Source organism: Myotis myotis, unplaced genomic scaffold, assembly GCF_014108235.1.
Source record: "Myotis myotis isolate mMyoMyo1 unplaced genomic scaffold, mMyoMyo1.p scaffold_m19_p_6, whole genome shotgun sequence".
In the NCBI taxonomy this organism is placed as follows: Eukaryota; Metazoa; Chordata; class Mammalia; order Chiroptera; family Vespertilionidae; genus Myotis; species Myotis myotis.
The window spans coordinates 76,589,232-76,616,388 of record NW_023416368.1 but is presented as its reverse complement, the minus strand read 5'-3'; the positions used below and the strand labels follow the sequence as shown (position 1 = coordinate 76,616,388).

The following is a 27,157-nucleotide window of genomic DNA, read 5'->3' as shown; positions in this document are numbered from 1 at the left end:
CTTTCTCATCATTGATGCTTCTATCTCTTTCTTCCTCTCTGATATCAATAAAAATATACTTTTAAAAAAAGTACAGTGGGTAACCCATGATTAGGCATTTATTAACATCAGGCTTGTAGAACAAAAGCGTTTGGGTTACTCATCAACAGAAGTCAAACAGCATGGACTGTTCTTTCTGCAGGCAGTTCCCAAGTCCAGGGAGCAGAGTCGTGCTCTGCAAGCAGCCTCAGAGTGCAAACTGCAGAAATACAAATGTTGATCCACAGATTATGATATTAAAGTTCTTCTAAGTCCTGATAAGGAAGCATAGAGAAAGCAGATTTGGAGTAAAATAGAATTCTGTTTCAGGCATGTTAGGTTTGAGATGCATTTTAGACACCAGGTTCTAATACGATGTCAGAGAAGAAGCTGGGACTGGACTTCCAGCTGCTGGAAGTAGATGGTATTTAAAGCTATGATGCTCTGGGGATCACTTTGTGAGAGAGAAGGCTAAGGAGTGGCCCCTGGCACTGGTGCACCAATATTTTGAGGTGAAGTAGAGGAATTCACCAAAGAGACTGGGGAAAAAAACAAAACACGAAGAAAAACCGAGAAAGCATGGAGAGTCCTATCATGAAAGACTTCTCCAGGAGCTATGTCCGTTGGTACCAGGATGACAATAAGGACAGATAATACTCCTGAACTGACCTGATGGGGAGACACAGAACTTGACAAGGTGGGTTACCTCACTTCTAGTGGGAAGGAACTGGAAACAGCGCACGTTCCTCTCTGTATGTTAAGGAGAGAGGTTCTTACATTCTGGTTCATGAATAAAGGAGATCATGGATGGGTTTCAGGAAAACTTATCTCAGACTACAAACACTGCATGCGTGCATTTTCTGGAGACACCTCCATAGTTTTCATGATGGTTATCAATGCTATGTGCCCGCCCAGCCTCCAGACCCTTATTTAGAGGCCGCCTACTAGTACATCCACACTCTCCTTTAGGCTTCCTGGCGCAGCCTCTATGCATAAGCTTCGTCCTGTCTCTGCACCACCCAAGTCCAGCTTTTATTGATTTATTATTATTATTATTATTTTGGTTTTGGTTTTGGTTAGTCTTTCCCAAGTCCAGCTATTATTGATTCATTATTATCATTATTATTATTATTATTTTTGGTTTTGGTTTGTCTTTCCCAAGTCCAGCTTTTATTGAATTATTATTATTATTATTATTATTATTATTATTATTATTGGTTTTGGTTAGTCTTCCCCAAGTCCAGCTATTATTGATTCATTATTATCATTATTATTATTATTTTTGGTTTTGGTTTGTCTTTCCCAAGTCCAGCTTTTATTGAATTATTATTATTATTATTATTATTATTATTATTATTATTATTATTATTATTATTATTATTATTATTGTTTTGGTTTTGGTTTTGGTTTTGGTTAGTCTTTCCCAAGTCCAGCTTTTTATGCCCAAGCATCAGGGCCAAAGCTTCCCGCCTCCCCGGCTCCGCTAGGCGCTCCGCGAGGGGCGGGGCCGGCTTGGCGCGCACCGCCGTCTGGGAACAGCTTTACGATATATTGACTTTCATTTTACGACAGGCGGGGCTGCTTTGTGGCTGTCAACTTTCCCCGAGCTCCGAGCTGGTAGCCACATTAGCGTGGCGGCTGCAGCGGCGACGGCGGAGCGATGAGGCAGAAGCGGAAAGGTGCGGCCGGGGCGAGGGTGCAGAGGCGGCGGGGAAGGGCGGACTCCTTCGCGGTCAGATGCTGGGCCCGGTCTTCCCCGTGGGAACCCGCTGCCGGACCCCGGAGTCCTCCCCGCGGGGGTCGGTCTTTCTGTCGGCGCCCGCCCCTCCCTTTTCGCTTTACCTATTGTGCTCCTTGAACCCGACCTCCCCTCCCTCTTTCCCTCTTCGGCAGCCAGTTGGTGGCTTTTGCATAAAAGGCAGGAAAAACTTTATTTCAAGGTGTGTTTTCTAAGTAGTTAACGTGGTCGGTCGATTTAACTCGTGCTCGGATTCCTTAATTGTTGAGGGCTTTAAAGGACACGTTGCACGTGTTGGTTTTTTTTCTTCTTTTTTCCTTCTAGATTTCTTTTTCAAGCCGTAAGTTAAAAACAACCCCGAATTCTCCTTGGAATCCGTGGGACAGTTATGTCCATGTGTATTATTGCCTCCCGAGTTAGCATGGAGCAATTCCATCTTTAGTTTCTCCACTGGATGGGATCAGATTTCAAGTATTTTCTCACAGGTTTTATGATAATAACTACCTTTTATTGAGCTTTTTGCTAATCGTTTTTGAAGTTGATAACCACTCCCATTTCACAAACGAAGCAGCGATTCAAAGAGTTAACTGACTTTCCAGCCCAAAATTATTCGTAGGAACTAGAACTGGTGGGTCAGACTGTCTCTATGAACCCAAAATCATTTTTTAAAAATCAGTTTTTAGTTACTATGCTACTTGACATCAGCTGCAGTTTTTTGGAGCAACAGGTGTCCAAGTTACCTTCAGTTGTCTGGCATCCAGCCCTACATGCCCCAAATTAGTCATCTTCTTCCTCCAAGTTGTCCCTCAATCTGTCAGACGGGCAGCTTTAACTTCATCTGTCACCAAACCCTGTCAGCTCTTAGAAATGCCTCTTGAAATAGTTTATTCCTTATCATTCTGGCCACCATCCTCTTAACTCTACCTTAATCAATAGCTACTTTTGAATAGTACTTTGGCTTTTGTAGACATTATTTCAGTTAAACCTTACAGTGGTCTTGTGAGATGTGTATGTACTAGTATTATCCCAATTTTGCAGGTAAGGGAATGGAGCTTAGAAGTTATTGATCTTCTCATTATCACACAGCCAGTAGGGGTTGAGAGCTGCGGAGGGAGGCTGTCATCCAAGTTTTTTACTGTAAATCTTGAGGGTGTTGTGTTTTTCTTCTTCTTTCTCTATTTTTTTTTTTTTACAATGTTGCCTTTTAAGAGCCTTTCACCTAGTACCCAGATTAAAAGTGTGTGTGTGTGTGTATAGTTGAAAGTATTACATATGTCCCCTTTTTCCCCCACTCTAGCCCACCTCCGCTCCACCCCATATTACCCAGATTTTATGTATTTTCACCGTCTGAATCACTTTTTGTATCCTCATTTCCTTTTGTAAACTTTCTTTAAACACTACTTTCATATTTTTACGCCCAAACTTGAGACTATATAATTCTCCATTATCGCACTCCATTTAAATGTCTTTGCCTAGTAGCTAATGCGCCCTATAATCTAGTAGGGTACACCTTACTCCATCAGAAAGCCTGTGTTCTGGTTAGACAATGCTCCTTCGTACAAGGATAGGGAATTCCTCCTCCTAACATTGTTCCTTCTGGATTGCCATCTGTTTTGCTTGTCCAAATCCTGCTCTTTCATTGAAGACCCCTGTGCCTTTTCCTCCATGAAGCCTTTTCTTCCTAATTTACTTCTTCAGCTAATTCTTGATACACTCAAGGGCTATACAGGTGGGTTTCCAATCTTTATCTATTTTTATCACCTGAATCCTCCTTTTTCCTCCAAATTCTTATGCAGAAACTTAGCATTAAACAGGTGAAAGCTGAGCTGCTTTGGTTGAAATGGAGAAAGAACTCTCCCTTTCCATCCTCTCCCCCTTCCTTTACCTCCACCACCAGCCCTCCCTCTGTTACACAGCAAATGAGGTGCCTTTCTAGAACTCTGAAGTGCTGAGTTACAGGTTTGGAAAGCATTTAGCCTTTGATTTTAGATGGACTTTTTCCCGTTGCAGATTGTTTTGTTCATGTTAGCCTTGCCTCATTAAATTAGAGGCAACTTGTTACAGTGAAAAAAACATGGAAGTTGTTGAGAAAAGACCTGGATTTGAGTTAACTCTGCCATTTACAATCGCATCTTAGCTTGCCTTAATTTTTCACATCTGTAAAGTGAGCTAACGATACTTACCTTACAGTATTGTGAGGTTTCAGAGGAGATAAAATAAATGAAAGGGCTCTATAACTGCGGGCTTTCTATGCTTCTTCCTGGTGACTTTATTATCATGGAACACCAGCTTTCTGTGTGAACAGGAAGCATGGTTGCTAACAGCTCCCAAGCTGCAATCTCATAGTTTTTATCATTGGAGAGATTGTGTGTTTTTGCCTTGAGGGGAAGAGCTCACATTGGCCTGACGTGGGTAGGTGCTGGTCAACTGTAGTTGCAGGGATGGCGTCATGTAAGAACATGTCAGCTTCCGCTGTTGCCTTTTAGATGAGAAGGGAAGCCTCAGTTGCCATGAGAGGGTGATGATGGTGGACAGACTAAATCTTAGAGACGCATTAAGATCCTTAGTATAAACCCACGACTTTTCTGTTACAAAGTAAATTCTACTTTCTGCAGGATACCTAGGTTTGCGTTTAACTTCACCCCTTGATAGCATTTTCATGGGACAGGCAAATATTCCTGTTCTATCTCACTGTGTTCTGAGAATCAGATGAAATAAGACATGTAAATAGAATTATAAATCTGGAGATAAAGGGAAGTTATTTTAATTACTTTGGTCCTTTCCTGGGCAATTAGGTTCTTTCTCCTCGTGTTTGTCGCTATCATTCTCATGGTGTATGAGCTTCTAAAGCAAGCTCTTCCCATATATAGGTGAAGCCAGATTTGTTTTAAAATAGAGATACCAAAGATATGATCATCCTGTAAACAGAGGTTTAGTGTCTTGTTAACTTGAGCTATTTATTTGGCATGGTTGGAATAATTTTGGAAGGAAAAGGGATAATACATAAAAACACCTTTACTGAATAATAGGATTTTTTTACATTGTTAAATATTATCTTTCCAGGAGACCTCAGCCCTGCTGAGCTAATGATGCTGACCATAGGAGATGTTATTAAACAACTAATTGAAGCCCACGAACAGGGAAAAGACATCGATCTAAATAAGTAAGTGGATCTATAAAAAAGGTTTCATAAGAAACCTTATGAAATTATCAAATTCTACTTGTTTCCTATCTCATGCTTTATTTTTTACTCGAGAATTTAGCTTTTCTGCCCTGCCCAGCTACTCATGGCAAAATTGTCCCATAACTAATAATACTAATAACTTCTAACATTTATTGGGCACTTACTATGTCCCAGTCAGTGTTAGTAGTGCATTGTATATATTAGCTCAGTTGATCCTTTCAGAAACTGTATGAGGTAGGTACTTACATCATTTGATAGATGGGTAATCTGATACAGAAAGGTTAAATAATTTGTCTAAAAATAAATGGCTGTGATTGGCAGAGCTGGGATGTGGAAATATGGGTTCTTTCTCACCAAATGCATGACCTTTCTTAAGATCCTATTCTCTGTTAGTTGAGATACTGTAATGTTTTACCCCTTCCTTGGAACATTGTGCTTATTTAATAAACATTTGCTAAAGGAATAACTATCCTTTTTTGACTAGGAAGACATTTTATTTATTTATTTAACTTATCTATGATCCTTACCTAAGGATATGTTTATTGATTTTAGAGAGAGGTAGGAGGAGAGGGAGAGAAAGAAATATGGAAAGGTTGCCTCTTGCATGAGCCCCAACCAGGGACTGAACCCACAACCTAGGTATGTACCCTGACTGGGACTCAAAACCTCAGTCTTTCAGTGTATGGGACAATGCTCCAACCAACTGAGCCACACCAGCCAGGGCAAGACATTACATTTTAATCTTTTTTCTACCATGTCTTTGGCAGGTTTTTTTCTGTCCTTGTTGGCTATACTACCAATTATACAGCTCTTTTATTTCTAGTGAGCATTTCTACTTACTATAAATTTTTATCATTCTCTTTTATTTAGACATCTAAAGCTAAAGCTAGCTTCTCCTTAAAATCAGTTCCTACTCAGATGTCGTCTTTGATTAGTTGTGTTAACCTTCACCCACTAGTGAAACTAGTGTTACCTTTGAATCATTTTCCTTGGGTCCAATTAGGGTCTCATCTGTCATCATGTCGTTTCCCTGTGCAGGAGCTTCAGCATGTCCCCAGTTGCTTATGGAGTTAAATGCAGATTCCTCAGCCCATTATGTAAGGCCACTCAGTCTGGCTTCAATCCACTTTTCCAGCTTTTTAAATTTCTGCACTTTTACATTGATAACCTTTTGCTTTCTATTAAGTTGGTCTACCCATATTTCTTAAAATATGTGTATATTTGTTTTTGCGTCTTCACATAAGCCAACCTGTGGGTTGGTCGAACGGCCCTTTCACAGGGGTTGCCGAAGACCATTCTTACATTATGATTCATAACAGTAGCAACATTACAGTTATGAAGTAGCAACGAAAATAATTTTATGGTTGGGTCACAACATGAATTGTATTTAAAGGGCCAGAAGATTGAGAACCACTGAATAAGCCATCCTATTTGCTCTCGTGTCATCTTTCTGTTTTCACTGCATGTCTGAAGTCTGTTCTTTTTTCTGGGCCCATTTTCTCTGAATATCTCCCCAGCATACATTGAGTTACTCTCTTGAATGCTGGAAGTACTCATTGGTGTGTGTGTGTGTGTGTGTGTGTGTGTGTGTGTGTGTGTGTGTGTGTTTTATCACACACATTTATTTTTGTTCATGCCTATCTGCAAACATAGAGCATGAAATGACTATGCCTTATACCTCCTGACATACCAAGTACTTCTGTAGTCTTTGGACATTCCATGCACTCAGTTAACATTTGTAGAAAATGATGCAAACACCTCAATATTTCTAGGTGGGTTTAAAATTAGAAGTTAACGTGACTGTTAGGGTTTGGCTAACGGAAAAAGAAAAGTTGGTAAAATTATAGAGACGAGTAAGGGATTATTAGTTGGGATAAAGTTACTCCTGAGGGTGACAGTAGGGTTATAATCGGGAAGGGGCAAACGGGTATTCTGAAGTTCTTATATTCTATTTCTTAAAGTGTGGTTACGCAAGTGATTGCCTTATAATTGTAAAAGTCTGTATGTTTTATGTTCTGTTTTTATGTATACAATCCTTTGTATACTTTTGTGTAGCTTTCTTTTGCTTTTTGTTTGTTTGATCTAAGACGGTTGTTTGCAGCCAGGTGTGGTTCCCCTCACTCCTCCCAATGGACATCTGGCAATATCTGGAGACATTTTTGGTTGTTACAACAGGAAGAGGAGTGCTAGTGAGTAGAGGCTAATGATGCTGCTACACACCCCACGACAGAATTAATCTGATTCCAAATGCAGCAGTGCCGAGGCTGAGAAAAGACGGAACCCTTTGAAGCTGGAGCACCATTTGAATGAGACTTACATGGTGTCACTGTCCCGGGCCCCTGATATTTACAGCCGTTAAAGCCACTGCTGTCATCTGATGAAAGGGTAGAGGAGGAGTTGATGATATTATTTACAGGTCATTTCTTTTGGTAGCGTTTCTTTGAAATGCTGTGATCTTGATAATGCTAGATGTTTTACTTTCAGGGTGAAAACCAAGACAGCTGCCAAATATGGCCTTTCAGCACAGCCTCGCCTGGTGGATATCATTGCTGCAGTCCCACCGCAGTATCGAAAGGTTTTGGTCCCCAAGTTAAAGGCAAAACCCATCAGAACTGCCAGTGGGGTGAGTACTTCAATTCATGTAATACTGATTGTGTATCTGTCCTGCCAGAAATTCCTGCCTCTATGTAATGCCCAGGTAGTGAGGTAGAGATGGGGAATTTAAACTGATATAACCTGTGTATTATGATATATGTGGAGTGGAACATGAGTACAGAATGCTAGGAGGGCCTTGAAAGGGAAAGAATTCACTGGGCTTAAAGGAGTAAATGATGTTTTGGTGTCTTTAAAGGTATAGATCGAGGCTTGGTGATTTTCACAGTGTGATAGATATTGTTGGCCTCCATATTAAGCTTATGGCTCTCAAAATAATTGATATTTATAAAAGGTAATTTTAAAAGGTAATTAGTGGTGCAGTCATGCTATACATGGTGACTCTGAAGAGACTGACACAGTAGGAAATGCAGTGGGAGTCCAGAAGACAGACAGAGACATCCTTGCAGTAAAAGGGACTAAGAAAGCTGAGTAGAAAGTGTGGAGCTGAGCCCTAGCTGGTTGGGCTCAGTGGATAGAGCGTCGGCCTGCGCACTAAAGGGTCCCAGGTTTGATTTCGGTCAAGGCACATGCCAGGGTTGTGGGCTTGATCCCCAGTAAGGGGCTTGCAGGAGGCAGCCAGTCAATGATTCCCTCTTATCATTGATGTTTCTATCTCTCTCTCCCTCTCCCTTCCTCTCTAAAATCAGTAAAAATATATTTTAAAAAAATGTGTGGCGCTTGCTTGACATAAACGATGCTCATGTAAGCAGAAGGAGCAGGCTCGAACAGAATGGGAGCAAGGGCACAGGGAACTGAGGTGCAGAGATAGAGATGATAGAAGTGTGTGCAGGGAACAGTGAGGATGCCAGACTGCGGGGAATTGATCGTTCGTTTGGGAAAGCCTCAGGACATTGGATTACAAAGTTAGTTTGGGATCAGCTTGTAAAAGTTCTTAAATGTCCCACAGAGAAATTGGACAATAGGAAACTGTTTAACGTTTTTGAGAAAGGGAGTGATATGAACAAAATAAATTTTCAGAAAGTTACTTTGGATACAAGATGTAGGGTAGTTTGGAGAAAAACAAACGAACGAAAAACAAAACAAACTTGTTAAGATACTCTTGGCTTTACCTAGGTGTGAGGTGTTAAGAGCCTGAATTAGGGTAGGAGCTCTAGGATAAAAAGGTTGGGTGGGGGAGATAGGATTTGGACCCTCTTAAAATATGGTACCCAAATTGAATTCTCTGTTCCTAATGTAATCTAAGAAGTTCAGTCTGGCCCTACCTGGTGTGGCTCAGTGGGTAGAGCATTGGCCTGAGGACTGAAGGTCACTGGTTCGATTCCAGTGGCGGCATGTACCTCGATTGCAGGCAGACTCAATTCTCGGCCCCAGCTGCCGGAAGCAACCAGTTGAGGTTTCTCTCTCTGTCTCTCCCAGTCCCTTCCACTCTCTCTAAAATCAATGGAAAAATACCCTTCGGTGAGGATTAACAAAAAAAGAAGTTCAGTCTGTTATTTGAATGAGGATATTATATTTCTAGTAATTGAAACTTGCATTGACTTCTTTGGTGGCTGTATATCCTGGATTATATTACATGTATGGCTAATTAAACCCCAAAACTTCTACATGAAGTGTACACCAATCCTGGTCTCTTCTCCCTTGTACTTAAGTGTTTTTGTTTTGTTTGTTTGTATCTAGGTAAAGGCTCTTTAAGAAAAACCAGTATTTCCAAATCTCTCACTTTTTCCTCTTTCCCCCAAGGGCAACCACTTTTAACTCTTAGCGGATTTCTTAGTATTTACTTCCTTATCCCAATAATATGCTTTATAGATAAGTCTTGAATTTTTGGTTTTGCCATGGTTTATGAGCTTGACACTGTGGAAGACAAAGATTGAGCAACCTTTCAACCTGATATACTTGGCTTTATGACACCATTCTATCTGCTGCTCTGATCATTTCTTTTCTTTCTTTGAGGGCTACTCTTGTTCTGCTTGCCTCTAAAAATTGATGTTTCCTGTGGTCCTAGGCCCACTGTATTTATGCTGTACTTGCTTTCTTTGGTGATCTCATTCATTCACATTTTAAGTATAGCCATATACTACTTACTCCCTGCTCCAACCTCTCCCCAAGCTTCAGGCTCATTTCAGATGGCCTGTTAGACATCTCTCCTTGACTCCATGTTGACCCTCAAGTGTATCATAACCCAAACTAACCTCAGATGTATGTGCTCATCCATCTTTCTTGTCCATCTTAGTTTCTAGTGCCCCGCTTCACTCAGTTTCATCTGCTTCCTTTCCCTTCTCCCCAGGAATGAAATGCATTGTTCATTCCTATCACCGCTGGTAGGAATGTTTTATTTCTTGTTTAGATTATTTCAGTCATTTCTTAACCTGTCTACTTTGTCTTGCCTGCGCCAGATGTATTCTGCAATGTCACCAGAGTAATCTATTAAAAATATCAGAAGTACACAGCTGATTTCTATGTGCTCTGCATCCTGACCTCCATGCTTTTATGTCTGCTGTTACTCTGGTGGTTCTTTGTTTTTTGTGTGTGTGTATTTTTTAGAGAGCAGTCTTCAGGTTACAGAAAAATTGAACAGAAAGTTCAGAGTTTTCATATACTTCCTTTCCCTTCTCCCCAGGTTGCCCTATTATGAATACCTGGCATTGGTTTGGAGCATTTGTTACAATTCATTTTTTCTTCTTCACTGTAACAAAATTCAAATGTTTAATTTTTTCAAACTTAACTATATTAATACAAATAAATTATATTTAGACCATCTTCAACACTTGTGCATCATCTTTATAGAACTATGCTTTCAAAACACATTTTGTAAAATACATCAATTTCACAATTAAAACATGTTTTATAAATGGGGGAACATTTAGTTGAAAATATACCTCATAATGCTGAGAGTTATGCTGTTCTTTATCAAATTAACTGTATTTGTATTCAAAATAACATGGCTTTTAACTAAAGACAATTATTTCTTGCCCCTTTCAGTGATTTCCTGAATCCAAAACAAAATTTGTGTATTTATTTCTTTGAAAACATCATTCGTTGACCGTCCTTTCATTGCCATGGAATGATTTGCCTTCTCAATCGAGTGGATTTTATTAGTGCGACTTTCTCCAACAAGTTCTTTTCACACTATTATTAACTGAAGCTTACAGTTTTTACATTAGGGTCCCTCAAAGTGTTGTACATGGGTTTTACCAAATGTGTAATGTCATGTATTCACTATTAGCTGGATCATATAGCATAGTTTCACTGCCTTAAAACTCCCCTGTTTATCCTTTCCTCTGCTGCAAACCTCTGGCAACCACTGATCTGTTTACTGTCTCCATACCTTTGCCCTTTCCAGAATGTCATATAGTTGGAATCAGTCTGTGGCCTTTTCAGATTGGCTTCTTTCATTTAGCAAGATGCATATAAGGTTGTCTTTTCAGTGGCTTGATAGTTCATTTGTTTTTGTGCTTAATAATATTCCACTGGATGTACCACAGTTTATTTATCCACTCACCTATTGAAGGGCATCTCGGTTGCTTCCAGTTTTTGGCAATTGTGAACAAAGCTGTAAACATCTGTGTGAAGGTTTTTGTGTACTCCTAAGTTTTCAATTCATTTATGATTACTGGATCACGTGGTAAGACTATGTTTAGCTTCGTAAGAAACTGTCAAACTGTCTTCCAAAGTGGCTGTACCATTTTGCATTTTTCATCAACAGTGAATGAGACTTCCTGTTGATCCACATGCCTGCCAGCAGTCAGTGTTTGGGATTTGGGCCATCCTAATATGTGTGTGCAGTGGTGCCTCATTGTTGTTTCAATTTGCAATTCCTGAATGCCATCCGATGTTGAATATCTTTTCATATACTTATTTGCTATCTGCATGTCGTCTTTGTTGGGGTGTCTGTTCAGATCTTTTGCCCTATTCCTAAAAGGGTTATTTGTTTTTCTTATTGTGAAGTTGTAAGAGTTCTTTGTCTATTTAAGGAACACGTCTCTTATCAGAGAGGTGTTTAACAAATGTTTTCTTCTAGTCTGTGGCTTGTCTTTTCATTCTCTTAACAGTATCTTTCTCAGAGCAGGACTTTCAAATTTTAATGTAGTTCAACTTACCAATTTTTCTTTCATGGATTGTGCTTTTGATGTTGTATGTAAAAACTCATGGCAAAACTGAAGGTCACCTAGTTATCTTCAAAAAGTTTCATAGTTTTGCATTTTACGTTTAGGTCAGTGATCCATTTTGAGTTTGTATTTAAGAGTTTTTGTCTGCTTGGTTTGCTTAGAACACCATGTTCGTTGTTATTCTTAGTGTCACTATTACAACTATAGCTACCACATGTTGCCCACCTGTTACATACCAGCCACTGTGCCGGTATGTTTTCTAATTTAATCCTCAAAACAGTTTTGAGGGATAGGTAGTAATGTCTTCATTTTCCAAAATAGGAAAATGCACAGCAAGAGGCAGAGGAAAGATTCAGACCTACACCTCTGGCTGACCCCAAAGTCATTGTTTTTTCTACTTTATCAGTAAATTTTAAGCAGTATTCAACAAAACTACAGGATTCCTTAGAGTTTTTTAGGAGCTGCTAAGGAGAATAGTATAGGGAAGCCGTGGGAGCAGGTCTCATCTCTACTTCATCCAGGGCTACTGCTTTTAATCTTATAAATTGGGGTTTTAAGTAAAACGTTACGAAACAAGAGTTCGGCTGCTTTAAAAATGTTTGGAAACTACTGCATATTGCTTCCCTGGCCCTACACCTTGTTAGCTCAGTTAACTCTTACTCAGCACGGTTCTTAGCCCCTCCGGGAAGGCTTTCCTGACTCCCCTGGTCAGGGCTAATTAATTCCCTCCTTTCGGCATTCCCAGGATTTTCTGCATTCCCAGGGTTTTCTACATGCATGTGGTTTTGAAATAACCTATTTCTGTATGCCTAAGGCAGTTCTGCTAGGTACGAATTTAGAGGACGGAGGCAGTGTGTTCATATTTTTGTAGTCAGGCCCTCCCCGCCCCCCCACTCTGTGTGGCTCGAACATGGCCTGTCTATGGAGGCTCTCGGTAAAACAGTGCTAAATCAGGTTGGCCTCATCAGTGGTATATATATGGTTGTGTCTCCTTTTAAATAAAAACATTTGTTTGAAACAATTAGTTTTGCAAACAGATAAGAATATTTATGTATTTTGATGTTTCTCTAGAGCAGAGCTTCTCAACCTTGGCTGCTCGTTAGAATCACCTGGGAATCTTTTTAAAATCCTGATTTCTGGGCCTCATCCTCCGGAAATTCTGTTTCTTTGTTACTAATGTTGTGGCCCCACCCCATAACAAAGAAACAGAATTTCCGGAGGATGAGGCCCAGAAATCAGAATTTTAAAAAGATTCCCAGGTGATTCTCATGTGCAGCCAAGGTTGAGAACCACTGCCCTAGAGATCATAATTGAATGTTTTACATTAAATTTTAATAATTTTTATTATGAAAAATAATCACAAACTTACAGAAAAGTCCAAAGTCCAGTACAAAGAACATTCCTCTCCTCCCCCAGCCATTTAAGAGTAAGTTGTGAAACTCAAGCCTTTGAATACTTTAGTGCATATTTTCTACAAGTTAGGACATTTTTGTACATTGCTGCAATACAGCCATCCAAGTCAGGAATTTAACACTGATACATGACTGATGTCTAATCCTCAGACCTCATTCGAGTCTCACCAGCTGTTTCAAGAATGACCTACAGGACCCAGTTCAGAATTACATGTTGCATTTAGTTGTCATGTCTCTTCCGTCTGGACACTGCTGTATTTCTTTGATTTCGTTACTTTAACACTTGAGGATGTCAGGCAAGTTATTCTGTAGCATGTTCCTCAATTTGGTTTAATCAGATGTTTTTTCATAATTTGATTCAGGTCATATGTCTTTGGCAGGAGCATTAACAGAAGTGATTTTCTATTACTGCATCCCATCAGGGGGGTATAATTTCATTTTGTTTTGTCATATGTCTGCCACGCTTCTCCTCTGTAGAGTTATTCTTTTCCACTTTGTAATTAAGAAGTTTAGTGCGGTAAAGTATTTTTGTAAATATTATGTAAATATCCTCCTGTTCCTCATCAGACTTCCAATTTACTTATTCATATACTAGAGGCCCGATGCACAAAAATTCATGCAAGGACCTTGGTCCCCGCTGCCGTCACCGCAGTGGCCACCTCTGCCTTGGCCCTGCCTGCCGGGGCTTTGTCCAGAAGGAAGGATGTCCGGTCTAATTACCATATTATGCTTTTATTATAGATTTGTATGAGTGGATTCATGGTTTCTTATTAGGTGGGTTATAATCATTATTTATTTTGATGCACAAATTATCCCAGGTTTGACCAGTGGGAGCCCTTTCAACTTGATTTCTGTCTTTAAAAAAAAAAATGTTCCCATCATTCTTTGAGCAGTTTTTAGCTTTCTGTCATAATAAAATGTTTCAGGCTCCTCTTGTACTTTCTTTGCCCGGGTTCTGGAATCAGCCTTTTCTCTCAGGAGTCCTGGTTCCTTTTAGTAGAGAAGGGCATTGAGAGGCCAAGATATGAGCGCTAGGTATGCTATTAGGGTGTTGCTGCTCCCAGACCCTGTCAGTGGATCAAGCTAGGAAATATATATGCATGCATACATACATACATGCACACACATGTACATAACACATTTGCTTCCATATTTATTTGTATATCAGTCTGTTGAAAACTATGAGTTCACAATAGTACCTTCAATTCTATCCAGGACACAGAGTTCATTTTAGTTCTCTCCCTTTCCATATTTATAACTTTCTTCTCTGACAGTAAGAAACCTGGCTTGCGTTCACCTTAGTGTGTGCCTTTATTTGAGTAACCACTCCTATATGTAACCAGCCTCCTATTTCCACCATCCCCTTCTTTCTCAAGCTTTACTCTCTTCACTCACCCAACTTGGGCTCTGAAAGACCCCTCTGAGAATATTTTGCACACACTGTGCAGTCTAGCTCCTAGTTTAATTGTCTCTGCTCTAAATATTGAGATCTAGTGTGTCCACAAGGACTTTAGATGTAATTGTGTAGAATTGCATAAAGTCGTTTTTTTCTCCTAGGCTATTTTAGTAAAACAAATCAGAGAGAAGAAGAATCACTGTGACTTTAAAAGTTATTTCTTATTTTTTACTTAATTATTGTAAAGTCTAAAACAAGCTAGTATATACAATGCATATGTGCATTTTAGAGAGATCAGTGTTTTTTTCAGACAACGTTGAAAAGAGATCACCCTGTACCCACTGCTCAGCTTCAGAAATACAGCATTACCAACACCTTTGAAGCCCGCGTGCCTCTCTGGTTCCATTCCGCTCCCTTTTTCTGAGATACAGTCTCGCTCCAGGATTTTCTGTCAATTCTTTCATAATAGTTTTATATTAACCTTTATTTTATAGATTGCTGTTGTAGCTGTGATGTGCAAACCCCACAGATGTCCACACATTAGTTTTACAGGAAATATTTGTGTGTAAGTATGATGATTTTGATAAGTTGTGTGTGTATATATTTTAATTCAATTAATACATCCCCTAGAGCCTTAACCAGTGCATGCTGATAATATTTAAAACTTTGATTTAATAGATTCATAAGTTAGTTCTTTGAAACAGCAACCATTGATAGGATATTTTGTTTTAAAAATGAAACAAAGATTTTAATTTGTTACAATATGCAATAAAAAATACATAGGTTATAGAACTCAGAACAGTATAAATTCTGTTAATTTCAGTAAACAGTTCTGTTAGTGCAATAAATGAAACATGGAAATTCCAAATGTCAGAAATTTTAAATGAATTTGGGTCAGAAAAGTATAAAAATAAAGTTATTTTTATAAATAACCTTTAAACTTTTGAAATCTAGATAATTGGAAAAAATAGCGGAAGAATATGCATGATTCCAAGTAGAAAGATTAAATAGGTGAGTGATATTCTTAAGTGTAGCTACTAAGAGAGCACTCTGAATATCAGCCCAAAGTTAGGAAAACTTAGGTCCTGTTATTTGCCCCTAAAATCTTAAATCTTTAAAATAATAGTGATGGCAGAATTCTGAAAATGATTGTAATATTGTTCCCTTATATGTTCAACTCGTTTACTTGTTAGTAGAAAATATTATTTATAGACACTGCAAAGGTAGACTTTTCTCTTAGGATTTGAAAGTGAAATTTGTTACCTGGATTTTATGGAGACAGCAATATTTGAACTCGACTGTTGAACTACGTTTTGTATCTGACATCTTCATTCTTCTATTTTATTGGCAGATACTGCCCTGGGGGACCTGATTCAGATTTTGAGTATTCAACCCAGTCTTACACTGGATATGAGGTAAACTAATGTGAGCCTGTCCTGAGGAAATGTTACATCATACTTTGCCTGTGTGTGCTTTTACAAGTACTAGCTGTCTTAAAATTTTTATTTTTTCCTGATTACAAAGGTAGTTTTTTCCTGACTACATATATTTTTCTAGTCATTGGAGAAATACTTATGGAAGCATTTATTATTAATATATGTCAGATAAGCATTTTATGACTTTAAATCTTACCAGCAGCATTTTGAAGGTAGATGCTACTATTATCCTGGTTTTATGGATAAGGAAACACAAGCCTTAAACAACGGGCTCAAAGACTCACTGTGAGTCAGTGACAGAGCCAGGCTTTGAATTCTGTGTTTCTCACCACTACATTGTACTACCTGTGTGTGCAGCAGTGGAAAAACTGACAAGGTCCCTTGTCTTGTGGATTTTACATTCTAATAGTGGGAGAGAGACAATAAAGAAACAAACAAGAAAAAAATGTCAGGTACTAGTAAATGCTAAATAGAGAAGTGAAATTGTAAGTTATCGCCGGGTGGTAATTTAGCTGTGGTGTTAGGAAGGGATTCTCTGAGGAGGTGATGTTTTAACTGAGTCCTGATGACAGAAAGGGGCCTTTCCAGCAACGAGCATTTCCAGCAGAGAATAGCTAGAACAAGGAGCCATGTTAGGAATGACGGTGGGATGTTCTGGAGCATAGAGGGTAAAAGGAAGAATGAGTTTGGAGAGACATATCATAGTGACTTGTAAGCCAGGGCAAGGAGTTTGGATTTTATTATAGGTGACATGAGAAGTCATTAAGATTTAAAGGAATCGCCCTAATTGGCGTGGCTAAGTGGTTAGAGCATTTGGCCTGTTTACCGAAGTTCTTGGGTTCTAGTTCAATTCCCGGTCAAGGGCACGAACCTGAGTTGTAGGTTCAATTCTGGCCCAGTCGAGGGTGAAACACATTGATGTTTCTCTCTGTCTCTCTCTCTCTCTCCCCCCACCCCCCTTTCTTCCTCTCTCTCAAAGAATCAATGGAAAAAAATATCCTCCAATGAGGATTAGCAATAATAAAAAAGATTTAAAGGAATGATATAATCCAATATAGTTTTTTAAAAGATCATTTGATGGTAACAAAGGATTAGAGTGGGGGCAAGAGTGAAAGAGGAGACCAGTGAGCAGGCTTTTGAAGCAGTCAGCCTCTTCAGAGAGGTCAGTAGCCAGCTAACTATGTGCCTTTCTTCATCTATACATATACATATACATATACACATACACATATACATATATATACACATATACATACACATATATATACATGTGTATATATATATACACTAGTATGTTTTTTTAAATTTTTTACCTGTCTTTCATAGTTCAGATTTTTGAAAATACAAAAGGAATTATTCAATGAAAAGGTTCCTCGTTCCTCTTGTCCCCTACTTGTCCGTTTCTGCTCCAGCCCCCTCCACTCCCAGCAACCAGTATTATCTTTCCTGTATATCCTTTAAAGATATTATATGGATATATAAGCACATAGTTATTCTTTATCCTACTTTTTTACATATAAGCTACTGTATCAAAACCTTGCACCTTGCCTTTTTCATTTGGCAATATATTTTAGAAAACATATTAGTATGTTGTTTCTTGGTTGAGAATATTCCATTGTATAAAAACATAAAGGCTTTTTTGTTAAGCCATTATTTAAAGGTTATTTTACCAAATAACTCTTTTGAATATGTATGCACATCTATGTCTGTGAGTAGTACAACAATTTGTGTTGTTTCCGTAAGTGCTGATACAAAGATAAATATGATCTAAGAAGACGCCCTGCTGTTCAGATACTCATGACAGTGGGGCGGAGACTAGCCAGCTGCTACAGGACATTGTTTTGAAGACTGAGAAAGGAAGAAAGGAGCACAGGAGAATTTATTTTTAATACACCCTTTGAAACCGCTTTTTATTTTTAATTTAGTGTGGGCATAACAGAATCTTTTTCTCTTTTTTTTTTTCTCAGCCAACCTCCATGCGAGCTATTCGTGCTAGATACGACCCTTATCTACAGACAAGACACCGCATAGAGCAGGTAAGTTTCTAAAAAGCAGTTTTAAATTAGATTTTTATACTTAGAGGTATTATTTCTTGATTTGAGTTGTACCTGAAATAAGCCCTCAAAGAGTATTTTTCCCCATTGTAAGTTTTTACTATCCATCTGAGGGAGGGAGACTATTTTGCAATACCTAGAAAGATCAGAACTATCACTTCCTTTAGAGACTGTTGTTTTCTTTAAATGTTTTGTATTCTATAGATTTCAGTTTGTAGGAAGTCATTTATGGTATGAAATTTACAGGATGTAGATGTGTGGAAACACTTAGGCAGTAGGTGGATGGACTGAAGTTTAGCTTTCCTAGGCCACATGAGTTTTGTGCTGTTTGGAGGAGCAGGAATGGGGAATTGACTGCAAAGGGATGTGAGGAACACTCAGGGGCTGTGGAATCATCCTGTATCGTGACTGTCATGGTGGTTATACAACTCCAAACATTTATCCAAACTCATACAAGTTATCCTTAAAATTAATTGTATGTAAATTATACCTCAGACAGCTGATTGTATGCAAATTATACCTCAGTATAGCTGATTGAAAACAAGAACTTTGTTCAAGAAATCTGAACATTAATACAGTTTTATTTTTACAGATTTTACAATTTTAAACTTGTCCAATTAAAAAATATGTGAACACTGTGTGCAGTAGTCATCGTAACATCTAGTAGGGCAACCACAAAATCTCAACTGTAATATGTACCACAGCAAGTCACTCTGTGTTTATCTAACGGGCACTATTAGTGAAGACCGTCCGGTTCTGATTTTCTCTTCACTGTCACCCAAGCATGTGTGGATCAGGATGGTCAGCTACAGGAGAGGACCCCACTGGGGGCAGGGAGCCTGCGTAGTTTGGAACAGCATGTTCTAAACTGACCATTGCTTGGATTTCCTTTTTTAGCCATGATATTTATGTTTAATTTATTTAAAATGTTTTAATACTGTGTAAAATGTTTTTGTTTACCAAAAAGAGCATGGATTTTAAAAGATTTAGAACTACCATAGAGCAGTGGTTATTTTTTTTTTTTTTAACTATAAATTACTAGAATCATCACAGCTTTTCCAAAACATGAGCCAGATCTTTACCTCTGGATGTTCTCCTTACGCCTGGTTTGGGGTCCTGCCAAGATACTCTGAAAAATATACCAGGATGATTTTGTTGTGTATCCCTTGCAAACCATAGACATATAGAATATTCTTTTAGTCTTGATTTATATACACATATATAAACATACTTATATATATTTTTTTAAAATATATATGCATATGATATATTTATACATATGGATATGTAAATATGTATATATACATAAAGATGTATATATGTATAAATTATTTGCCATTTTAAGAAACAAATATTAAGTATACACATCCTTTACATAGTACATTCATTTGAGTTCATAACTTGGTAGCAACTTAATCGTTTTTTTCAAGCCTAAGGTATGGCAAGAAATTTAAATACCTGTTTTTGAAAAGTAGAATCTTGGCTTATTGTGGTTGATAAAATCTAAGATCTGTACCATTTACATCTCTGATAGTAGAGGCATTATACTTCATATTTTATCAATCAGATTTTTATTTTCCTCCCGGAAAGCAGGCTTGAGGTTCCACCTATGTCCAGAATCCTCACAATTGATTTAAAACTTTAAAGTTTTAATTTACAACTGCTTTCTTAATTTCTGTTTTTAATATAGTGTTCTTTTTCTTTCATTTGCATCAAGTCCTGATTATGCTGCATGAATGATCTCCTTTGTCCCCAAGGCTCACCACAGAGTCTGGCATAAAATACATGATTAATACATAGTTGCTTATATTTGCCTTTACTGCTTTCTAGTTTATATTCTATGTGTTTTTAAAATTCCACTCAACTCTGTAGGTATTAACATCAAGCTTCTTGTTTATTATTTTTAACTAGTGGCCCAGCACATGAAATCTGTGCACATTAAAATGGAATTAATTAGGGGAAATATTTTAATATTGCTATTTGCCCTTTATAATAGAAGTGTCAGACATGAAAGAAAATTAGTAAAATGTGTATGAAACTCTCCCTCCTGTCAGTCTGGGGTGCACCACGGGACCTAGAGTCAAGTCTCCGCCCACCACCCGCACGTGCTTCAAAAACGCAGAAGACCCACACCCGGCCAGCCCCACCCCCATTGGGTGAGACCCAGACCTGGCCAGCCCCAGCCCCGTCAAGCCCCTCTGGGCAGGGGGCACAGCCTGAGGTCCCCCGGCCCAGTACTGGGGTGGGGGGCACGGCCTGAGGTCCCTCGCCCTGGTCAGGGGCCATGCAGCCTCAGGTCCCTGCTGTTTGGTTGTGATGTTATGGCATCCTGGCTAATTTGCATATTCCTCTATTATATAGATAGAGCAGTGATGGCGAACATTTTGAGCTCGGCGTGTCAGCATTTTGAAAAACCCTAACTTGCCGAAACCGGTTTGGCTTAGTGGATGGAGCGTCGGCCTGCGGACTGAAAGGTCCCGGGTTCGATTCCGGTCAAGGGCATGTACCTGGGTTGCGCGCACATCCCCTGTGGGGGATGTGCAGGACGCAGCTGATCGATGTTTCTCTCTCATCAATGTTTCTAGCTCTCTATCTCTCTCCCTTCCTCTCTGTAAAAAATCAATAAAATATATTTAAAAAAAAAAAAAAAGAAAAACCCTAACTTAACTCTGGTGCCCTGTCACATATAGAACTTTTTTGATATTTGCAACCATAGTAAAACAAAGACTTATATTTTTGATACTTATTTTATATATTTAAATGCCATTTAACAAAGAAAAATCAACCAAAAAAATGAGTTCGTGTGTCACCTCTGACACACGTGTCACAGGTTCGCCATCACTGAGATAGTCTCACTCTCCCTCCTTATTTGAGCTTTACTATTTTTTTTATTTCAGAATCTGGAGTCTCTTTTTTTAATCCACAGAACTTAAGTATGTTTAATTGCTTCTCATTTTTAAACTATACTGATGAAAACACTGCAAAATAAAATTAGAAATTTGCAGTACTCTCTTAGGGTAATGATTGTATCCTTTCAATGTTGATTAATTTATGTCTTTCAGTTGAAACAGCTTGGTCACAGTGTGGATAAAGTGGAGTTTATTGTGATGGGTGGAACATTTATGGCCCTTCCTGAAGAATACAGAGATTATTTTATACGCAACTTACATGATGCCTTGTCAGGACATACTTCTAACAATATTTACGAGGCAGTCAAGTAAGAAATCATTATCTTGTCATATTCCCCAAAGTGGTTGTCAATATATCTTCCTAGCAGCAGCCTATGAGAATCCCTTTGGCTCTACATCTACATTCCTCTTCCTTTCTTCCTTTCTTTCCTTTTTTTTTTTTTTTTTTTTTTGGTGGGGGGGTGAGAAATGGGAGATTTCATGATTTTTATTTGCTTTTGATGGATTGTAATACATTATTTTTCCCAGTTTTATTGAGATATATTGACATATCACTGTATATGCTATGGTGTACAGCAAAATGATTTGACTTACATGGTTACCACAATAAGTTTAAGTTAACATGTATCATCTCACACATCCCTAGTTCTTGTAGTTCTGTTTTGTGGGAATGGATTATTTCCATTTAAATAATTCCCTTTTTTTAAGTGAGTATGGTTTGTTGACATTAGCATTCTCAAGAGAAAGAGTGGTTCACAAGATCCCTCTGAAGCTCTTTTTAGCCGTAGGCTGGTCTAAACTGCAGGCAGGAGTAGTTTTGATTGAACGAGTTGAGTTTTTAGCCCACTGCATAAGAGCCCTGGGTACTCTGAAACGTTTAGCTGCTATAAAATCAACACAACAAGAGACTAGTATTAAGTAACCATTATTTTCTTTATAAATAGCTACTTTTTAGTAATTATTAAATAATGTGTTTGAATTGATCATTTATTTATTCCAAAGTCTAGTTGACAAAACAGAATTATGCATTCTTTTGATGCTTCATATCTCAATTTTTAGCAAGAAGAATTCTAAAGTTTCATATATAATTCAATGAATTAAGAAGTGAAAGTCTTTTTTATTTATTTATTTTTTTTACTTTTTTTTTTAATCCTCACTCAGGGAAATTTTTTCCATTGATTCTTAGAAAGAATGGAAGGGAGAGGGAGAGACAAACACCGATGTTAGAGAGACACATAGATTGGTTGCCTCCCACATGGTCCTGACCAGAGTCAGGAGCCTGCAACTGAAGTGCGTGCCCTTGACTGGAATTGAACCCGGGACCCTTCGGTCCACAGGCTGACACTCTATCCACTGAGCCAAACTGGCTAGGGCAAGAAGTGAAAATCTTAAAATAATTTTTATTTTCAGAAGTTTCAGGAACACCTTGCTAGTCCCTCTTATTGATGGTATTTGTTTTGTTTGTTTAATATATATATATATATATATATATATATATATTTTAATATATTTTTTATTGATTAAGATATTACATATGTGTCCTTGTCCCCACGTTACCCTCTACCCCCCACCCCCCCACCCCCGCTCATGCCCTCACCCCCCCGTTGTCCATGTCCATTGATTAGGCCTATATGCTTGCATATAAGTCCTTTGGTTGATCTTTCCCCCTTACCCCCACCCTCCCCTACCTTCCCTCCAAGTCCCGACAGTCCAATCAATGCCTCTCCGTCTCTGGATCAGTCCTTGTTCATCAGCTTATGTTGTTCATTATATTCCACAAATGAGTGAGATCATGTGGTATTTATCCGCTCTCCAGTTCCATCCATGCTGTGGCAAATGGTAAGAGTTTCTTTTTCTTCTTCCTCTTCTTAAAGAATACCTTTCAGCATTTCATATAATGCTGGTTTGGTGGTGATGAACTCCTTTAGCTTTTTCTTATCCGTGAAGCTCTTTATCTGACCTTCTATTCTGAATGATAGCTTTGCTGGATAAAGTAATCTTGGTTGCAGGTTCTTGCTATTCATCACTTTGAATATTTCTTGCCAGTCTCTTCTGGCCTGCATGGTTTCTGTTGAGAAATCAGCTGACAGTCGTATGGGTACTCCCTTGTAGGTAACTGACTGTCTTTCTCTTGCTGCTTTTAAGATTCTCTCTTTATCTTTTGCTCTTGGCATTTTAATTATGATGTGTCTTGGTGTGGTCCTCCTTGGATTCCTTTTGTTTGGGGTTCTCTGCGCTTCCTGGACTTGTAAGTCCATTTCTTTCACCAGGTAGGGGAAGTTTTCTGTCATTATTTCTTCAAAAAGGTTTTCAATATCTTGCCCTCTCTCTCCTTCTGGTACCCCTATAATTCTGATGTTGGTACGCTTGAAGTTGTCCCAGAGGTTCCTTACACTATCTTCATATTTTTGGAATCTCTTTTCTTTTTTCTTTTTCGGTTGGGTATTTTTTGTTTCTTTGTATTTCAAATCTTTGACTTGATTCTTGGGATCCTCTTTTCTGCTGCTGGATCTCTGTAAATTATTCTTTATTTCAGTCAGTGTATGCTTAATTTCTAGTTGGTCCTTTTTCATGTCCTCCATGGTCTCACTATACTTATTGAGGGATTCATTAAATTTATCGGCGGTTTCCATAAAATTCTTGAAAAACCTTATAAACGTGGCCTTGAACTCTATATCCAATCGTTTGCTTTCCTCCATTTCTGCCATTTGTGACCTGTTTCTTTGTCTCTGCATTTTGGCAGCTTCCCTGTGTTGATAGAGTGGCCCTGTGCGCCAGGTATCCTGTAGGGCCCAGTAGCTCAGCCTCCCCAGTTACCTGGGGTGGACACTCTTGGTGCACTCTTGGTGCCTTGGTTGTTGTAGAATCACTGGGAGGAATTGACCTCCAGGCCAATTGGCTGTGAGAATCAGCTGTGTCTAAAGTGGGAGAACTTCTGTGCTGAAGACACCCTTCTGGGGCAAGACTTGCTTCAGTGGGGCTTTGGTGCTCACCGAGTCTGCTCCCTAAGTGTGTCCCTTATGGATCTGAGGAGTTGCAGTCTGGATGGACCCCCTCTGACCACTGGGTACAGTGGCTCCTGGATCTAAGGAGGTGCTAATTCAGCCTCTGCCTGAGGCCACACAGCAGGAGCCACGAAGAGGCTCAGCTGTGAAGCAATGCAAGCCGCTGCGGGGCCTTGGGCCTTCTCTTAGAAGTTCCGGGTCTGCCTGGTTCGGCTGCAGTTAGGTACATTCACATGCAAAAGCCTCTGCCGCAGCCTGGGTGGGGCGGGGTCTCAGGGAGTCAAAGGGCGGAGAAAGCAGCCATGGCCGATTCTCCGCCCGGAATCGCGCGTCTCAGTGTCCCGGTAACGGCTGCAAGCACCTCAGAGGGAAAGCCGCCCTCAAGTTCGCTCGCTGCCGGACAGACCAGCCTCTCCCCGTATGAGACCTGGGTCCCCAGAGACTTCCCGGAACCGGAGTTCAGAGCAGTCGGGAGTTTGTGACTCAAAAAGACAGCCGCGTCCTCAGGCGCCACCCCCTTTCCTCGCGCGCGCGCACCGCCGTACCTCTGCACTTGTACCTCCGCAGCTCCTCTGGCTCTCAGCGTGCTTTTCTTTCCTTCTAGTTGTAGAATTTACACTCAGCCAGCCTTCCTGTTGTTCTGGATGATGTTTGCTCAGTCCTTTGTGGTAATTTTCAATTGTTGTGTGAGGCGACAATTTCCCGGTGTTTACCTATGCCGCCATCTTAGTTGCTATTGTTTAATATATATTTTATTGATTTCATAGAGGAAGGGAGAGAGAGATAGAAATATCAGTGATGAGAGAGAATCATTGATTGGCTGCCTCCTGCATGCCCCCTACTGGGGATCAAGCCCACAACCCAGGCATGTGCCCTTGACCAGAATTGAACCCGGGACCCTTCAGTCCACAGGCCGACGCTCTATCCACTGAGCCAAACTGGCTAGGGTGACGGAATGTTTATTGAGGGCACACTAGATGCTATGCACTGTTAAAGGCACTGGGAACAACGTGGTGAACAAGACAGATGCTGTCCTTGCCCTCGTGGTACTTACTATTACTAGTTCAACAAATAATCAACAGTAACTGCTATGATGGAAATAGACTATGGTGCTAGAGAATAAATAGAGTTACTCTCTAGACAAAGTGGTGATATTTAAGCTGAGATCTGAAGTGTGAGGAAGACTCAGGCCAAGAGCAGAAAAATAAGAGAAAGGCACTAAAATGGGGAAGAAGTTGGGCTGTTCTAGGAACAGAGAGGAGGCCAAAAGCTTCCAAATTTTGTAAACTCTAGGGCCGTGGTCGGCAAAACACGGCTTGTGAGCCATATGCGGCTCTTTGGCCCCTTGAGTGTGGCTCTTCCACAAAATACCATGTGCGGGCGCGCACGTACAGTGCAATTGGAACTTCGTGGCCTATGTGCAGAAGTCGGTATTTTGTGGAAGAGCCACACTCAAAGGGCCAAAGAACCGCATGTGGCTCGCGAACCACGGTTTGCCGAGCCACAGTTTGCTGACCACTCCTCTAGGGGAACTAAAATTTTATTTGAAATGAGGTAGGAAGTTGATGAGTGGTTTTAAGCAGGAGAGTGACATATTCAGGGTCGTAAGTAAGATGGTCATTCTGACTGTTGTCTGACTAATGGATTAGAGCAGTGATTTTCAACCATTTTCATCTCATGGCACACACAAACTGCTAAAATTCTGTGGCACACCAAAATATATGTTTTTGGCCATTCTGAAAATAAAAGGTATAATTTTTAAAAATATATATTTTATTGATTTTTTACAGAGAGGAAGGGAGAGGGATAGAGAGTTAGAGACATCGATGAGAGAGAAACATCGATCAGTTGCCTTCCGCACACCCTCTACTGGGGATGTGCCTGCAACCAAGGTACATGCCCCTAACAGGAATCGAACCTGGGACCCTTCAGTCCGCAGGCCGACGCTCTATCCACCGAGCCAAACCGGCTAGGGCAAAAGGTATAATTTTGATTCATTCACACCGGATGGCTATTTTGTGTTGGCTGCTATCATTTTTTTAATTGGATAATCTAAGGGAAAAGAGGTCAGTGCTCCGGACTAAATAGTCAGGTATTGCATGTTTTAAAAATCCTTGCAGCACACCTGTTGAAAATCTCTGGATTAGGTGGGGTACAAAAGTCAAAGTAGGAAACCAGAGAGAAGACTGTTGTGTCCATCCTTGCTCAGGTGAGAGTGGTGATAGTAATGATGGAGAAGAGAGGGTGGATTAGATCTGTATTTGTTGTTGCAACTGACAGGACTTTGGGTCAGGTTGGGAGTAAGAAAGAGGAAGGCGTCAAGGATGGCACTCAGGTTTGGGTTGTGAGAACAATGGGTACTTTCCACCAACGTATACTGAGGTGGAAAAGACAGAGGGAAGAACAGGTTTATGAGAGAACATGTTTTCTGTTTTTTAGATAGGCTAAGTTTGAAATGCTTAGGATATATCCAGTTGGATGTCAGGTAGGCTATACAAAAGATGCCTGGGCTGACAGTGCAAATTTTGGGATTATCTGCTCATAATATTAAGAAATTGGTGCTAGGAATGTCTTTTTGTGCCCTCCTACTTCCCCTACCCCCTTAACTTCTTTTACTCTCCTTTAGGTTTGTAAAAAATGAAAGAAAAGAAAAAAGAGAGGCTTTTTCATAAGTTGAAATAAATACCAACAATAGCTCGAGGGGCCTGTGTAAAGAGCTCAGCACTGGGAGAGAGCGTGTGAGCATCCTACTTCGATCGCCTCAGATACAGTGACAGGTTAATTCTGTAGCCATGAATTTAGACCCAACAGCTGGCCAGTGTGATCTCTGCTGCCTGCAGGGGACAGAGAAGCAGGATGAGATGGTGACCATATTTTTATTGCTCATTCAAAACCTTGATCATTCATGAATATGAGTCATGCTTATTAGTCAAGTGCTGAAGTCTTTCAAACTTTAGAGGAGTAATGATGTCATCCAACTCATTCTTAATAATACTGAAAATCAAATGATAGCTTAGAATAAGATGTAATTTGAGGAAAAAGAACCTTAATTCATTCAAGGCCCTGTGACATTGAAATAGGAACAGTACCTCAGAGGGTTAGTTACTAAAATTAATTCCCTAGCAGGATAATCTATCAAGACTATTAAATTTTTCTACCCACGCTTATATATTACATACTTTTTTTTTTTTTTCAGTGCAGCTATTCTTGTGTTGCAGACCTTGCATATTAAGTGGAATTGAACTATAAAAATATATGGGATTTGCCTTGTCCCCCATCC

General features: G+C 39.6%; 1 protein-coding gene across 3 annotated transcripts in view; it reads left to right on the top strand.

Moving 5' to 3' along the window:
* Positions 1 to 1,594: 1,594 nt before the first annotated feature.
* ELP3 (elongator acetyltransferase complex subunit 3) overlaps positions 1,595 to 27,157 on the top strand; it is a 147,207-nt gene continuing 121,644 nt past the window's right edge. For all 3 annotated transcript variants that reach the window (XM_036313503.1, XM_036313501.1, XM_036313500.1), the window contains exons 1-7: positions 1,595 to 1,697; positions 4,820 to 4,919; positions 7,425 to 7,563; positions 14,968 to 15,038; positions 15,825 to 15,888; positions 17,877 to 17,945; positions 21,026 to 21,180. In XM_036313503.1, coding sequence (XP_036169396.1) covers positions 1,679 to 1,697; positions 4,820 to 4,919; positions 7,425 to 7,563; positions 14,968 to 15,038; positions 15,825 to 15,888; positions 17,877 to 17,945; positions 21,026 to 21,180 — 617 coding nt within the window. In that variant the 5' untranslated portion in view covers positions 1,595 to 1,678. The remainder of the gene's footprint in view (positions 1,698 to 4,819; positions 4,920 to 7,424; positions 7,564 to 14,967; positions 15,039 to 15,824; positions 15,889 to 17,876; positions 17,946 to 21,025; positions 21,181 to 27,157) is intronic.